This window comes from Microtus pennsylvanicus, chromosome 21 (assembly GCF_037038515.1).
Source record: "Microtus pennsylvanicus isolate mMicPen1 chromosome 21, mMicPen1.hap1, whole genome shotgun sequence".
NCBI lineage: Eukaryota > Metazoa > Chordata > Mammalia > Rodentia > Cricetidae > Microtus > Microtus pennsylvanicus.
The window spans coordinates 6345378-6361683 of NC_134599.1; the positions used below are offsets into that span (position 1 = coordinate 6345378).

At 47.7% G+C, this 16306-nt stretch overlaps 2 protein-coding genes across 3 annotated transcripts; one reads left to right on the forward strand and one right to left on the reverse strand.

Moving 5' to 3' along the window:
* Window positions 1-548: 548 nt before the first annotated feature.
* Window positions 549-4277, reverse strand: Tmem176a (transmembrane protein 176A). The gene is made up of 7 exons (XM_075955105.1): window positions 4176-4277; window positions 3422-3619; window positions 3085-3195; window positions 2012-2068; window positions 1682-1903; window positions 1134-1244; window positions 549-812 (listed from the first exon to the last, which is right to left on the reverse strand). The coding sequence occupies exons 2-7, from the start codon at window positions 3617-3619 to the stop codon at window positions 726-728; spliced, it is 786 nt and encodes a 261-aa protein (XP_075811220.1). The 5' UTR covers window positions 4176-4277; the 3' UTR covers window positions 549-725.
* Window positions 4278-4660: 383 nt separating this feature from the next.
* Window positions 4661-15560, forward strand: Tmem176b (transmembrane protein 176B). Of its 2 annotated transcripts, XM_075955489.1 has the most exons (8): window positions 4675-4800; window positions 5315-5425; window positions 8044-8252; window positions 12944-13054; window positions 13363-13419; window positions 13683-13913; window positions 14703-14822; window positions 15227-15560. In XM_075955489.1, the coding sequence occupies exons 3-8, from the start codon at window positions 8049-8051 to the stop codon at window positions 15308-15310; spliced, it is 807 nt and encodes a 268-aa protein (XP_075811604.1). In that variant the 5' UTR covers window positions 4675-4800; window positions 5315-5425; window positions 8044-8048; the 3' UTR covers window positions 15311-15560. The 2 variants fall into 2 exon arrangements, with proteins under 2 accessions (XP_075811605.1, XP_075811604.1); XM_075955490.1 differs by lacking the exon at window positions 5315-5425 and having other exon boundaries at window positions 4661-4800.
* The last annotated feature ends 746 nt before the right edge of the window (window positions 15561-16306 follow it).

The window sequence follows — 16306 nt, forward strand, 5'->3', positions numbered from 1 at the left end:
TTTTAAGGGATAAATTAATCTGGGGTTTATTTCACCATATCATTGGATCACTAACTTGAAAAAAGAAAAGTTTTCAGAGCCAGGATGGCAGTACACACAACTGTGATCCCAGTATTCAGGAGATGGAGACAGGAGGATCATGAATTCAATTTCAGCCTGGAATACCTAGAAAGTCTCTATCTTAAACAGCCCAAAAATAAATAAATAAATAAATAAATAAATAAATAAATAAATAAATAAATAAATAAATGAGATTTCTGGAATGTTTGTATCTTGGTGTTATGCTGTCTGTGTCTTGATTTTGCTCAACAGTGAAAATAAGAAGCCATCCATCCAACTGCCAGACACCCATCTTCTTATATTAGGATCTGGGGGGCAGAGTCTCTACTCCTGCACCCAGCCCACCCAGTCAGTTGTTTTCAGGTTGTATGAGTCTAGACGTGGGTAGGAGGTTGCAGCTATGTGGGGCGCATCGTAGGCTTACTGTCCTTACTTTGCCCTGCTTCCCAGCCAATGAGAACTCCTTGGAGTGACAAAGCAAGAATCTGCAGCCAATGCCGTGAGACTTTATTATCAAGTCACTGCCTGAGAAGGAACATGGGATGGTGAAGGAGGAGAGAAATGAGCAAGGGCTGCTGTGAGCAACAGTGAAGCTGGGCGGAGCCAGGCGGGGGCCATGCCCTGTCGGTGGGGTAGGGTCTATTTGCTCTTGTCCAACTCTTCTTTCAGGCTTCAGAAGGAGGGAGGTCCAGAGCAAGGGAGAGGCAGGGATAGATCACATTTGCACCCAGCAGTTTCTTCTCGTCTGTTTTCTAAGGAAGAGGCCAGGGTAAGATGTTAGTGGCAGGGAGAGAAGGGACAGCAGGGTCCTGTGCTCTAGGCCAGCTAGTTCTGGAGCCAGGCAGAACCAATCTCAACTGCATAGGACCCATGACAAAAAGCTCCACAGGCTTGGGATAGATGTGGCCTTCTATGGCTTCCTGGATAGGAACACTGGTTGGAAACGGACCTTGTGGAATGGGACAGAAAGACATGACTCTTCCTGGGACTCATATAATGGTCCCCTTCTTCCCTAAGCATTGATGTCTCATCTGAACATGCCGCTGCCCCAAACACACGGCATAGGGACTTACCGCCTTTGTGAAGAATCTTTTCCAGAGGTAAACACACACAGGGATGAGAGAAGCCAGGAGCAGCAGCACCCAGACACCCAAGAGCATTGCCTGGAGACTTATGAGCAGGGGCTGGGAACACAGGACAAAGGCAAGGGTGCTGGAGTGATGGCCATGGTCCTGCCCCTTTCCATTCTCTCTCCAGACAAGGGTCACTTTCTAACCCTCATCTCCAAAGTCTACAGCTTCTGGACTACAGAGGGATCATGGGTCCAGGGGGTAGAATTCATCAGAAATGTTTCCCACTCTCCTCAGAAGTTGAGTTTTGAAGTAAGTGACAACCTCAAGGAGGGCATACATGTTGGTAACCCTTGCCATCCTTGCAACCCTGAGTCACTTGTGACTAGTAATATTCCTATGTCACGTCGGCAGCAGTGGGAACAGTTTCTGGTTGGCTCAGTCCTGCATCTTTAGGAACAATCACCAAGACTAGGGGGAGGGGTACCTTTTCCCAGCCAATTTTGTCTCCCTGCCAGTGTCTGCAGCTGCCCTTCTCCATGGCCACTTACCTTTAGCATGCTTATGTAGAATATGCACAGGCTTATCCTATCAGTTTCCTCTGGAGATGGGGTGCTGGGGAGCCGGAGGGGGGGCCGGAAATCTGAAGGGCGGGTTGCACAGAAATTATCTCTGAGATAGTATCGGTGAATGTGGAACTCACGAGCTCCCAGAACAATGGCAGCCAAAGCCATGCAGAAATTTGCCAGCACAAGAAGTGTCCTCAACAGGGCCTAGAGAGAGGGAGAAATAGAGGAAGACATTGAAGATTCAGAACTATCCAGCTTGTGTGTGATGGGGCAGGAGGGTCGAGTGTGGGTCTTGCCTGGTCCTAAACTCACCCAGCAGGCACCCCCACGTTTCTTGTGAAGGAAGGCAACAGCTCCAGCCAGCAGAGCCTGGGAAGGGAATGAACAAGAAGAGTCAGCATAGGAACGACAAATGCCCACTAATTCCCTGCCTTATTTCCCCTGTGACTCTTATCTGTAGTGCCAGCCACACGGCCTATACCATTCTATCTGCATTGTCTGCGGTGGAGTGACTATGCAGGGCAATGAGCCTGGAGCTCATCGGTGAGGGCGTAGGACACTGTTTTTGTGACACCTAAGTGCACGTGGTTAAGCCATGTGTGAACCTTCTTGTCTGTCCCTACAGTCTTCTTTTGAAAGCGCACCAGACTCCCGATGAAAGTTCCGAGGACCGGGGATCTTGTGGATCAAAGTCCCAAGTTGTTAGAAGAGCTGTCCAGGCAGGATGTGACTTTAGGCAGCCTCGGGTCCAGACACCTGCACTAGCTGGTATTGGGCCCCTCTGGCAGAAGAACAGGAAGTCTGGTGCACACCATGGACACATGGGTCCTGACCCTATTTGACTATTCTAGAATTAATCCGTCTATTTCTGCCATTGGGAGGATTAGCGAAGTTCCTTTCATCTCTGTTCTCAGTGAATGCGTGTGTGTTTTTTGCTGTTCTGAGTGTGTGTGCCTGTCGGAAAGTTCTTTACCCTCCATGCCCAACCCAACCAGCTGTCATTAGAGATAGCAGCATGTCGGATCCCATCGGAGGAGTAAAGGGAGGTAGGAGATGCTCCCCGCCTGCCATGCTCCACTTCCCGTCTCGAGGCAGACATCAGAGATGGGTGAACCCTTAGAGCCCTAACCGATGACAGCCATTGATGACGAGGAGTGGCTGTCAGTGTGCTGGGGGCAGCATGGGACAAGAGAGAGAGTTGGCCTGTGACCACACAGGCCACCATTTCCTCACTCCTGTCATCTACACAAGCACCAAACTGGCCTACATGGTCAGGTCTGCTTGGCTACACACTCTTGACGCCACATCAATGGTGGTGGCATGAAGAAAGTGAAGAGAACTTCATCCCTCTGACAGCCGTGGGGCCTTCATGCTGCCACACTCACCACGATCCCGGTCCAGAAGGGCGCTCCTGAGGTTTTCATGGCTAAATACTGGCAGATGCAGAGGATTCCACCCAGAACCACACTCAGAAGCCCCAGCACAATCTGCACCACCTGGAAGAGAGAAGACTTGAGAACACAGCTCGTGAGCAGTGGGCCCACCTGTTAACTTGCAACTGATTGCTGAGTTTGGACCGATTTCTACTAAGACAAACAAACCAGCTCAATATCTTAGGCAGAGAGGGAGGCCAGAGGCAAGTGTGGCAGGCAAGAAAAAGGACCGTTCCTTAGCCTGGCTGGCTGTCCCTCCTCAGCTCACGAAGCATGTAGCTACTCTCACCCAGGAGGTCACCAGAAACCTGCTGCTGTCTAGACCCCTGGACGAGGCAGATGCTGGGAGTTGTAGTGCTGACCATCCGGCCAGCAGGAGCTTGTCCAGGACAGACTCCTGGGTGATGTGAACGTTAATGTGGGTGGGTTGTGGGGCCTCAGGGGCCACCTCACCGACGTTTTCAGTCTCCATGTCTGAGGACATCATCTGTGAGGGAGAAAATGAACAACAGGAAGAAATATTTGGCAGGTTTTCAGGCTTATTGGAGTTGGGAAGTTCCCTGGCTATGGAGCTGTACCCCTGGTCTCTTTTGGGGAGTTGCCTGTCAGGGAAGCATGCTGCTGTTGGGCTCTCTCTTCACCCCACATTTATTTTGTTCCCCCCCCTCCGCACAAAGGTCTTCAGGGACCTGGTGTCTAGACCAAACAGTACCCGTCTGCCTTATCTCTCCACTTCACTCCCGACTATAGCCCAAGCCTCATCAACAGCGCTCCCCAGAGACCCATTAAGCTTCTGCTTCAATATCTCTTCCCTATAGGGTCCTGGGGTTCACCTCTGTCTCCTTGAATGAGCACTTAGCACTGACTGACCTTGTCCCCACAGGACTGAGTGGCAGAGATAGAAGCCACACCTGTCCTTGGGGGCCTATCTCAGTGTGCCCACTTCCCTGGCAAGCTCTATGGGAGCTGAATGGAAGGAGCTGGTGTACTGGGAAAGGGTTTGTGCTGCACTGCTCAGGATGAGACAGGATGGGTGGTCTTACCTGCTTTCCTCTGGGTCCAGGGGAGTATGCAGCAGGGAAGGCAGGGGGACACAGGGAGGAGCTGGCTGTAGTTGAGAACCTCAGCCTGGGGAGGTGGAAGAAATTGGGTGGGAGCCAGAAGGAGAGGGAGGATGACCAGACTTTAGTACTTCCTTGCAGGCAGCTGGGACTTGGTGGGGGGGGGCTTTAGGGCCTTCCAGCAGGGCTTTCAGTTCCTCATTGGGTACAGGGGAGCTGGGGCAGGTGGTGAGGTAGGCACTGAGTTGGGGTTGGCACCCATCAATCCCGTGGAATCTTTGATAGTTCCCTCTCTTCCAGTCCTATCTGGGCTCCACCTTTCTAAGCGACTGGGGGCCTGTGCTCCCTGGGGTGTGTGTGTATTCCTGTGTCACCTGAATCCCTGCTGCAGTAGGCCTGGTCATCTACTCCAAACGGAACCCCCCAAGTGGGGCCCCTTCATGTTAGCTACTTGCTGGGAAACCAAGAGACTCTGGTCAGGCCCCCATCCCTCCACGCCTTCTTCCTGCTCTCCCCCAGCTCCTCTACTGTGTGGGGTCATTAGCTCCAAGTCAGCTCCTCCCAGACCTCTCTCTGCTCCAGTCCCACCTCTCTCAGAGGATAGCAGGTGAGACAGGGCCCTTCCCAGCCCCAGGGTAGCCCCTCTTGGAGCACAGAGACCCTTCTCTGGAGGAGTCTCCAAGACAACTCTTCAGTCTCCACCCGAGCCCAGGATGCTGCTTCTCCTTTCTTGGCTCCTTTCCTGTGGGAGTCCAGGGAGGGAGGGAGATGTTGGACAGAGCTTGTGACTCTGGAAACAGCTGAGGCTAGGGTTGGGGTGAGGGAGGCTCAGGGCCTGGCTTTGCCTTCCACAATTACCACCGCCTCACCCCTGCACTTTGAGAGAGTGAAGCCTTGAGACTAAGCAGAGGTGGGATGGCTGTGGAGTAAAGACAGGGGGTGTTTCTTTTCTCTATTCCTGGGCTCTGGGAGGAGGAATATCAGGGAGTCCCTGGAGTGGTGGCAGCAGCGGTGAGCATAAAGGTTTCTGAGTGGCCAGGGTGGTGGTGCTATTGGGGACCTGGAGGGCGTCAGCATACAGACACAACTGAGGTTTCATTCCTGACTCCTGGAACCTCAAGGAAAGGTGAGACCCTGGAGCCTTCACTTGTGTTTCTGTGAAGAAGCCCAAAGCCTCCTCCTCCCTCCTGAAGAGTTGTCAGACTCCATCCTCTCACCTCTGAGGTGCCCAGGTGAGTGCAGGTGAACCGCTCTCCAATGTGAGGGCGCAAACAAATGGGTGTAAGACTGGACCGGCTAGCGATATCCAGTCGGAAAGGATACTTAACCAGATTGCTTAGTAGAGTCTCCTGGGCAGATTTCTTTTGGATCTAAGCAATTGACCAGAGGGGCTAAAATGGAAATGGCAGTTCTGAACCAGGAACAGGAGAGAGCCGGGAAGCAGGCAGGATGTGTTTAACTCTATGCCGGTTAGAAGGGTAGCAATAGTAAGGAGGCCATCGAACATTCAAGTAGGCAGAATACGAAGACCTTGTGGACCTGAGGCCCTATGGAAACTCAGGGCAATGTTTTTAGTCAGAGGGAGAAAGGTGACGCATAGCACAGTAGAAACTGTTCTTCAGAGGCTAATACTACCTCCCTTTGCGTCACATCTGGGGATTATGATGTAGATCCAAAGATCAGCGTTTCTTCTTAAATCGAGTTCGTACCTGTCCATGTGGATGTGAGTGTGAGTGCACATTGCCATTGGTAAATTTTCAAATATACAAAGAACTTCAATGAAAAAAATCAGGAAGTATGACAATGAAGATCTTACAAAAGAAGGAATAAAAAATGCCCTTAAACAAAAAGACAGCCAAGCACATTATGAAAGAACACCAAAAACAATGATAGAAACCAATGTGGAAAACTTGTACAAGGTGATTTATTGGGGGGGGGAGTATTGGGTAATTTTTATTTTTTGAGGTAAGATCTCATTGTGTATCCTTGGCTGGCCTGGAACTTTCTATGTAGACTAGGCTGTCCTCCAACTCACAGAAATCCACCTTCCTCTACCTCCTGAGTTTGGGATTGAAGGTGTGTGCCACCACACCTGGAGGGGACGTTTGCAATGCACACCTTGATTATAGCTGTGCTTTCATAGAGATAAATATTGTCACATTCAAGAAAAGCAATGAAAAACAATTTATTGCATCAAATTAAAACATATAAGAGAATGCAATTTCTCTTATGTAAAATGAAGGAAGCAGAAATTGCCAGCACATGCAGGGGGAGAACTAGATGGCAGGCGTATGTATATGGTCATTGCTACAACGTCTGTGGAGGGTGACTGACAACAGCCACTAGAAATACATTATTCCATCCTGGTCATGATGCAAAGGGATTGGAAATATCCTGAGTGTCTATCAATAGGAGAGTATCCAAATATTCACGTGTGTGTGTGCACGCGTGCGCGCGCGAGCAAGCACATGCACGTGTGCGCGCACACACACACACACTGAAGTATTAGGCAGTCATACAAATGGAAGCTTTTGATGGACTGATGTAGGATGATCCTAAACTATGTGAGCACATCAGCACCATGTTGCACAGGGACGTGTATGGTAAGTGGCCATTTGTGAGGAAGGACAAGAAGGAATACTTTACACGCTCCTGTGTACAAAACATGGCACTGGAGGCTCTGAAGAAACTGCTCACGTTAGTTCCCATCTGGAACGCAACTCGGCAACTGGGAGGACTTAAAAAGAGGGATTTTAAAACTATATTCTTTTCTTTTATCATTTGCACTTTTGTGTACTTTTGTATAGCGTGGGTGTGCATGTGTGTTGGTATGCGTGTGGGCACAAATGTATATGGGAAGGTGCACACATACGTGTGAGATCATGTGTGTGGAGGCCCAAAGTTGACATTGCATGTTTTCCTTGACTCATTTCCACTTCATTGAGGTGGGTTCTCTCAGCTAAATGCAGAGCTTAGCAGGCCAGCTTGCCCTGGGAATCCTGTCTCTACATCCCAAGAGCTGGGGTCACAGGAAGCCATCACGGCTGCTCAGCTTTTACATGGGTTCTAGAACCTGAAGGCTGGTCCTCATACGTATACAGCAATTTTCTATCCACTTAGCTACATCCTCAGCCCTCTTTTGAACTTTTTAACAAGTATTGCGTGTGTGCGTGCATGCATTTGTGTGTGCGTCTATGTGTGTGCACATGTGTGTGTGTGTGTGAACTCAGAATTCTTTTTGTCCCTCTTAGACCCAAGTCAAGCTTGTAACATAACAAGCCTTATGTTACTGTGATAAACATCTGAGTGAAACGACTTGAAGGGAGGTAGATTTATAGGTTTCTTTGGTGGCTTACTGTGGCAGACATTTTGAGCTGAGGCCCAAGGCAAGGAAGAATATCAGGACAGTGGGGGTTTTTAGTAGAGGCTGCTTACCTCATTGTGGTCAGAAAGAAGTAGGAGAATGAGGAAGAGGTGGGGAGAGGGAGGAGGGAAAGGAGAGGAGGAAGTGAATTTGGGGTGGGGGACTTAGATGTTCTTCAAAGGCACAGTCCTGTTGACTGACTGACATCTTCCAACCAGTCCCCACAGCACCACCAGCCAAGACCAAGCAGGCAATGGTCTGTGAGGAGCCCTGCATTCTGACAATAACATTCCATTAATCCTTCGGGAAAGCAGCCCAGGACTGCGCATGGTGAAAGGCTCTAGAAGTGGTTTGACTCTCAAACAAGGGCCACAGTGACATTGGCATCTGCACTTGGGGCATCTTCTTGACCTTGATCCGCCCATTACTCCACTTTATCTTTCCTAGCTCCTGTACTTCATCCATTTCTGTTGATTTCCCCACCAGGAAAGATGGCTCAAACCACGGTGATGGTGAATGGAGCTGAAGTGGCCTCCGCACTGCCCACGTCCCCTCAAGTCAACATCCACATCCACCACCACTCGGATCTGGAGCAGCTGCTGAGAGCCACGGGCTCCGTGAAGAAGTCTCTCTCCCGCCCTCAGGACACAGGGCCCTCCAAGGCCAGCATCCACCATGGGCTGCTGGCTCTAGGGGTGAGAGCTGGGTGGTAGGCGGGTTAATGAGGTGGCACAGAGGGCAAAGGAAAGCAGCTTGACTCCTCAGGGAAGAACGCAGGAGCCCACTCGCCCCTTCACATCTGGGGAGAGGTTTTGGACATTTCTCTGCAGGGATTTTCATAGAAAGGAGGGCTGAGAGGGCTGTGTCAACCAGAGGCTGACAAGAGAGGAATTTTTGGTATGTGGTATGTGGTATCTATCAAGAAATTTGTTTATTTCTTTTAGATTTTCCAATTTTGTAGAATACAGGTTTTTAAAGTATGATCTAATTATTTTCTGGATTTCTTCAGCGTCTATTATGTCCCCCTTTTCAGTTAGATTATGTTAATTTGGATGTTCTCCCTGCCCCTTTTAGTTTGGGTAAGAGTTTGTCTACCTTGTTAATTTTTTCAAAGAACCAAATCTTTGTTTCATTGATTCATTGTATTTTTCTCTTTGTTTCTATTTTATTGATTTCTACCCTCTGTTTGATTATATCCTACAATTTACTCCTCCTGGGTGAGTTTGCTTCTTTTTGTTCTAGATCTTTCAGGTGTGCTGTGTGAGTCACTAGTGTGAGATTTCTCTAAATTCTATATGAAGTCACTTAGTGTAAGAACATTTCCTCTTAGCGCCACTTTCATTATGTTCCATAAGTTTGGGTATGGTGTGGATTCATCTTCACTGAATTCTAGGAAGTCTTCAATTTCTTTCTTTATTTCTTCCTTGACCCAGTGATAATTCAGATGAGAGTTGTTTGGTTCCATGAGTTTGTAGGCTTTCTGTGGTTTGTGTTGTTATTCAACTCCATCTTTGATCTGATAGGAAACAGGGGGCTAGTTTAACTGTTTTGTATTTGCTAAGACTTGCTTTGGGACTGAGTATGTGGTCAGTTTTGGAGAAGGTTCCATGAGGTACTGAGAAGAAGGTATATTCTTTGGCATTTGGATGAAACATCCTGAAGATATATGTTAGGCCCATTTGAGTCATAACATCTGTGAGTTCCAATATTTTCTGTTTAATTTCTGTTGGAATGATCTGTCCATTGGTGAGAGTAGGGTATTGAGGTCTTCCATCATTAATGTGTGGGGTTCAATATGTGATTTTAACTTTAGTAATGTGGGTGCCCTTGTATTTGGGGCATAGATGTTTAGATTTGAGACATCATCTTGGTGGATTTTTTTCCTTTGATAAATATATAATGTCCTTCTCCATCTCTTTTAATTAATTCTAATTTCAAGTCTATTTTGTTAGCTATTTGAATTACTACACTAGCTTGCTTCTTTGGTCCATTTGATTGTAAAATCTTTTTATAATCCTTTACTCTGAAGTAATGTCTGCCTTTGATGTTGAGGTGTTTTTCTTGTATGCAGCAGAAGGATGGGTTCTGTTTTTGTATCCATTCTGTTAGCCTGCAATTTTTATTGGTGAATTGAGCCAATTGATATTGAGGGATACTAATTACCAGTGATTGTTAATTCCTGTTGTTTGCTGCTGGTGGTGGTAGTGGTGGTGGTATGTGCTTGCTTTCATGCTTGTGTGTGTGCACATATGTTTCCTTCCTGTGTGGGATTATCTATTGCCTGTGTTTTTGTGGGTGTAGCTAAATTCCTTGGGTTGGAGTTTTCCTTCTAATATCTTCTGTAGAGCTGGGTTTGTGGATAGATGTTGATTAAATTTGACATTTTCACGAAATACCTTGTTTTCTCCATCTTTGGTGATTGAAATTTTTGCTGGGTATAGTAGTCTGGGTTGGCATCCATGGTCTCTGAGAATCTTGTAGTTAGTTGTTTTAGACTTGTGGCTTTTTTGAGGGGCACCACTAGCTCCCCCCAAAATCACACATGGAATTTTATTCTTTCTTATAAATGCCTGGTCTTCACTTGACTTATTTCTTGCCAGCTTTTCTTGATCTTATATTAGCCCCTCTACCTTTTGCCTCTGAGCTTTTTACATTTCTTACTTCTGTAATCTTCCTTTCACTCTTACTCCACGGCTGGCTGGGTGGCTGGTCCCTTTTTTTTTCTTGCTCCTTGTTCTCTTTTCCTTTCTTTCTTTTTCTCCTTCTATTTATTCTCTCTGCCTGCCAGCCCAACTTATCCTTTCTCCTGTCTTACTATTGGCCATTCAATTCTTTCTTAGACCAATCAGATGTTTTAGACAGGCAAAGTAACACAGATTCACAGAGCTAAACAAATGCAACATAAAGGAATGCAACATATTTTTGCATCATTAAGCAAATATTCCACAGCATAAACAAGGGTAACACATCTTAAAATAATATTCTACAGCAGAGTCTGTAAGGGATCTGTTCAGGTGTGGCATTGGGAGTCTTCATGGAGAAAGATTGGTCTTTCTCCATGATTGGTCTACCATTATTTGTTACTTGGCCTTTTTCCTTAGTCTTTCTTTATTCTGTATGTTTAGTGTTTTGATTGTTATATGGTGAGGGGACTTTTTTTCTGGTCCATTCTATGTGGTGTTCTGTAAGCTTCTTATATTTTTTATAGATATGTCCTTTAGGTTGGGAAAATTTTCTTCTATGATTTTGTTGAATATATTTTCTGGGTCTTTGAGCAGCAATTTCTCCCCTTCTATTCCTATTGTTCTTTGCTTTGGTCTTTCAGGGTGTTCCAGGTTTCCTGGGTGCTTTGCTTTTTGTTTGTTTGTTTGTTTGTTTTTTTGAGACAGGGTTTCCTCTGTGTAACTTTAGAGTTTGTCCTGGAACTAGCTCTTGTAGACCAGGCTGGCCTCGAACTCACAGAGATCCACCGCCTCTGCCTCCCAAGTGCTGGGATTAAAGGCGTGCACCACCAACGCCCTGCTGTCCTGGGTGCTTTGTGTTAAGAAGTTTTAAATTTAACATTTGACCAATGAATTTATTTTCTCTATGGCACCTTCAATGCCTGAGGTTCTCTCTTCCATCTCTTGTATTCTGTTGGTGATGCTTGCATCTGTAGTTCCTGTTTCCTTACCCAAGTTTTCCAGTTTGTGGTTTTTTTTAATTCTATTTCCATTTTCAGGTTTTGAACAGTTTTATTTGTTTCTGCCAGTTGTTTGCTTTTTCTTGATTTTCTTGGCATTCTTTAACATATTTATTCATTTCCTTGGTTATCTTTCCTTCCATTTCTTTGAGGGATCTTCTCAGTTCCTCTTTAAAGAACCTCTATTATCCCCATAAAGTTATTTTTAAGGTCATTTTCTTGTGTTTCATCTGTGTTGGATTGTTTAGGTCTTACTGTCATTGGATAACTGGGCTTTGGTAATGCCATATCGCCTTTTCTGCTATTGATTTTGTTCTTACACTAGCATTTAGGCATCTGGATTTGGGGTGATTATAGGTCTAGGCATTGATTCCTGTGTTTGTCTTTGTTGGATGGATGTCTGTTACTTGTTTCTTATCTTCAGTCCTAAGTGGCCAAGTATTCTGGTGACTGATGAGTCTTCAGGTCCAGTAGGATGTTTTCATTGGGATTTTGGGGTCCTTGAGTCCCTTATTCTTATCTGGCCTCCTATAGAATCTCTTGGATCTCTGGATCTTGCCTGATCTCAAGTAGAGCCTGTGCTTTCTTCTGGGGTACCTAGGGTACCTGCCTGACTTCTGATAGAGCTTCTGGGGCTGTTCCTTCAGGTAGGGTAGATGGTATGTGGGCCTATGACATCTATTCTTCCAACTGGTGCGGACTCTGTCTGGGTATATGGAGTATCCTGAAGTTGCGTTCTGGCTTGTGTGACTTGGACCTGCATTGGCTGGTGTAGTCTGTGCCTCAGTGGTGGAAGCCCACTGGGATGGGGATTGAGGACTCAGCAGCAGGGATGATCTGGGATGGCATTAGCCTGGAGCAGGGTCTCTACAGACTGAGTCCAAGGAGGGGTACAGTTCTGTTGCTAGGCAGGTCACTCACCTGTTCTGGCTGGTGTGGCCTGGGTCTGGTTGGTGGAAGTCTTCTGGGGTTGTGGGACTGGGGACTATCTGGGAAGGCTGAATTTGGGGACTGGTTGAGGGGGTCCGAATCCAGGTGGGAATGCAGCTCTGCTGGTAGGTGTGTCATTCGCCCATTCTGACTGGATCATACCTCTTTCCAAAATGTGGTCTCACTGGTTCATCTTTTTTATTTTTCTGAGACAGGGTCTCATGTAGTCTAGGATGACCTCAGGTTAGCTATGTAGTCAAGGATGGTTTTGAACTTCTGAACTTTCTGCCTCTACTTTCTAAATGCTGAGCTTATAGGTATGGATTGCCCCATCCAGTCTTATCTGGCCCTGGGGATTGCATCCGAGGGCTCATGTCTTTCTCTTTATGCTCATCTCCAGCCTTCAGTCCCACATCTTGTGTGTACCACAGAGCCATCCACGTCATGTTTGTAAATGAGGCATTAGGGTGGAGTGAGATGCTGAGGTCGGGAGCAGGATTTGTCGGGATGATAGTCCTGAGGGAGAACGGGATGGAAATGGGAAGAACTGGCATAAAGTGCTGGTGTTAGGAAAAGGTAATGAAAGAGCCTGAGGGGGAGGCAGAAAAAAGCTGACCATTGTGGCTCAATGGATGTTAGCACAGAACCTTCCAGAATCAGAGCTGCAGGGAGGCCAAAGCAGAGGAAATGGTTTAGCACACCCCTGGCTTGGAGCTGTACAGTTATCATTGGGGTGTGAAGGGAGTTGATTTTTTTTCCCCTTCTATCTTGCAGGTGACCCAGATATTGCTGGGGCTTGTGAGCTGTGTTCTCGGAGTGTGTATCTACTTTGGGCCTGAGACTGAGCTGCATACCTTTGGCTATGCCTTCTGGTCAGGGTCTGTGGTAAGTAAGGAGTTACCAAGGAGTTCAGTGGAGGCAAATAGGAAACAGTTGCCTTAGGACTGGAGGAAACCTTCTGAAGCCTAGTTTTTTTTGGTTTTGTTTTAAAGGCAGGACATTGGTGATACGTGTCTGCCCATGTTCTGTTTTGGCTTGCTTGTCATTTGAACCCTGCTTCAGTTGGGTTGTCCTGGGAGTTGTTGGTGGAAGGGCAATGGAAAACCTAGCCAGGAGAGAAAACTAGAGGCCATTTTTTGTTCGTTTGTTTGTTTATTTATTTATTTTTATTTTTTGGTGTCTTCTCTTTTCAGGCAGTTGTAGCTGGAACTGGCATCATTGTCAACGAGAAGCGACGTGGAAAACTAACTGTGAGTCTTGGGTTTCTTCTTTATCAACCCCGTCCATCTTCACCCGCCATAGTAAATGGCGAACATTTCAGGGCTATTCTACCCCTTGTCCCTAAATGCCAATAAAACGAGTCTTTCCTGGGGGGTTGGGAGGGGCTTCCTGTCATAGCGACAGGAGGAGGGACTTCCTGTCATAGCGGCAGGGGAAGATGGGTACCCCTGAGGCTGCAGTTCATGACTCTGCCACAGGCAGCGGAATCTCCTTCTGACCCTCTCTCCTCCAGGGCCACATATCCTGCCTGCTTATCCTTGCTTGCACTGCGACAGCTGTGGCTGCGACGGTCCTGAGTGTGAACAGCTTAACCTGGCAAACGAGCGGTGCCTACCGTTACAGGATCAGTTCCACGTGTGACCCCTTACAGACGAGCAGGGACAGTGGGGATGGGCTAGTGCGATTCTCTGACAACTTAAGCTGGCGGACCGAGAGGTGCCGAGAGTTCCTGCGCATGATGATGGTGAGAACACACAGCACCACTCTTAGGGTTTGGAGCCCTGGCAGGGATGAAGGCTCTGTGAGCTTGGTCCTCACCCTAGTCCTTTGGTTAGGAAGCTGTCGTTCAAGCTGAAGGCATTTTCAGACCTTCGTACATAACGATTCCCCGAATTGGAGGTGGTGGGGGAACAGACAGTAGGTCACCCCTCTGACTTCTCTAATGAGTGGTCATTCTGGTTATCTACTTACTGATGTATAAGAAGTCACCCCCAAATACAGTGGCTTTAACACCCCTTACTCATAATTCTCACACTTCTCTGGGCTTGGCTGGGTTTGGACAGACTGTTCACCCTTGGGTTTTCCTATGTAACTGCAGGCAGAGACAGTGGGTGTGGTCATCCAAGGCCTCACTGGGGCTGGGCGTTCACACCTAGGCACGAGTGTACCCGGCTGGCAGATGGTGTGGCTCTTGGCTGGGAGCTCGCTGGGCTTTCAGGGCTGAGAACCTATAGCAGCTTCTTCATGTGCCTCTGGCTTCTCAGGATAGCAATCAGGTCTTAGGTAGGGAGTTATGGTAAGGTTGTCAAGAGGTAGGAATAAAAGCTACAGAGTCAGTGAAGGGCCACCTCTGGCACGAGTGCCATTTTCACCAGTCAAGCAAGTGGGTGAGAAGTGGTGGCTATATCTTCACCAGCAGACACCGCCTGCCTTGGTGGCAGACAGGGTCTGGACTGAGTGCGGCTTTGGGAAGGTCGCCATGTGAATCAGAGGAGCCGACTCTTGACCGGGTCTGTTCCGCTTTTGCCTCCAGAACTTGTTCCTAGCATTTTACGTCATGCTCACAGTTGTCTGTATCCTGAAGATCGTCATGTCTTTGGCTTCCCTGGGACTGAGTCTCCAAAGTATGTGTGGCCGGAGCTCCCCGGCCCTGGTGAGTGCTCAGGAAGAGGCTTGCTGGACAGCAGGGGTCTGGGCATTGAAAACAGAGATGAGCATCCATCTCGGAAGTCCCTGGTCCTCACTCGTCCTTCACTATCTGGGGACGGTGACCCTCTCTCATGTCCTGTCTGACTTCTGCCTCTCCATGCCTTGCTTCGCCCTCGTTTCCCGCTCTCTCCACGTTCATATCTCGCTCCCCCGACTCTGCCTCCTGGTCCTTCTTGCTGCATGTACTTCCCTCTGTTGTTTCCTGTCCCTCCTTTCCTCTGCTGCTTTTAAGTGCTGATGCTAACCTTGTCCTCATGTTTTCTCCGTCCGTCAGTGAAGCTAAACTTCATGCTTCATCTTCATGCTTTTCTTCCATTCATTGACTTCTTCCCCCTGTTTTATTTTTAGGATAAGGAAGAGGCAGAAAAGAAGCTTCTTGGGGGAGATTCAACACCTCCCTCCCCAACCAAGGCAATTCCTGTTATTCTGTGAGCTGCTACAAAGACCCTGCCTGAGCCCACGTGTGTCTATGAGCAGAGGAATCCAGCAAGGGCAGCACCTGTTCCCAGGGCCTCTGCTGGCCCCACAGCACACAGCTACTTCTGATGTAGCCACTGTCCAGCCCTCTTTCTCTTCTTCTCTCCCCACGCCAATGTCCTTTGTTCCCTGAACAATATTGTGTCATTTTTCCCCAATGCTAATGAAGCAGAAACAACCAGAAAAAAGTAGCTTCTTGCAGAAAGGTGTGGACTCTTCATTGTTCCAGATGGGGTTCTAGGAAAGGCTGTCCCTTGAGCTGGTGTGTGTGGAGACAGAAGAGTGGCCGTGGAGCGTGGTTGCAGTTCTGTATCTCTGGCGTCACACTCTTCTTCAGTATTTGCCTCCATTCTGCTATGTAAATTGAATGTAACTCATGGGCTTAGAATCTTCTTGGCCACTGCTTAGTCTTCTTTCCTGATGCTGGGATAAGTTCTCTGGCAAAAAACAACTTACGGGAGAAAGATTTTTTTCTTATTATGCAGTCCATCCTGGCAGGGGGAGGTCAAAGCAGCAGGAGCCGGAAGCAGCTGGTCACATCACATCTGCAGCCAGAAGCAGAGAAGGATAAACGCACTCTGTGCTTGGCTCACTTTCCCCACTCCTAGTTCAAGATTCCAGGGAATGGTGGCTCCCGAAATGGGTGTGTCTTTCCCCTCAGTGAACTTAATCAAAGGAATCCCCCACGTCTGTGCTCAGAAGCCCCATCTTTCAAGGGATTCTAGTCAAGCTGATTCTCCCAGAACCCAGCCCACTGTGTGTTCAGGAGGCACCTGCTATAGGCAGGCCTGTGGGTTTGGGTCTTAGGGAATTAAGGACATTTTAATTTGTTTAGAAGGTGAAGCGTCAAGCCTATCCCATAAAGAGTGTTGTGTGCCAGGCAAGAAAGTAGTGTGAAGTGTTTGCTGAGTATCTGCCAGAGGTGAGGATCGAACAGGGAGTTATAGAGAT

Bases quoted from the DNA above. Each gene is read 5' to 3' on its own strand.
- Tmem176a (XM_075955105.1), bottom strand. From the start codon at position 3,619: ATGATGTCCTCAGACATGGAGACTGAAAACGTCGGTGAGGTGGCCCCT. The intron at 3,196-3,421 runs GTGAGAGTAGCT...TCTCTCTTCCAG, and splicing joins GGTTTCTGGTGACCTCCTGG to GTGGTGCAGATTGTGCTGGG. The intron at 1,904-2,011 runs GTGAGTTTAGGA...CCCTCTCTCTAG, and splicing joins AACGTGGGGGTGCCTGCTGG to GCCCTGTTGAGGACACTTCT.
- Tmem176b (XM_075955490.1), top strand. From the start codon at position 8,049: ATGGCTCAAACCACGGTGATGGTGAATGGAGCTGAAGTGGCCTCCGCA. The intron at 13,055-13,362 runs GTAAGTAAGGAG...TTCTCTTTTCAG, and splicing joins CCTTCTGGTCAGGGTCTGTG to GCAGTTGTAGCTGGAACTGG. The intron at 13,914-14,702 runs GTGAGAACACAC...TTTTGCCTCCAG, and splicing joins AGTTCCTGCGCATGATGATG to AACTTGTTCCTAGCATTTTA.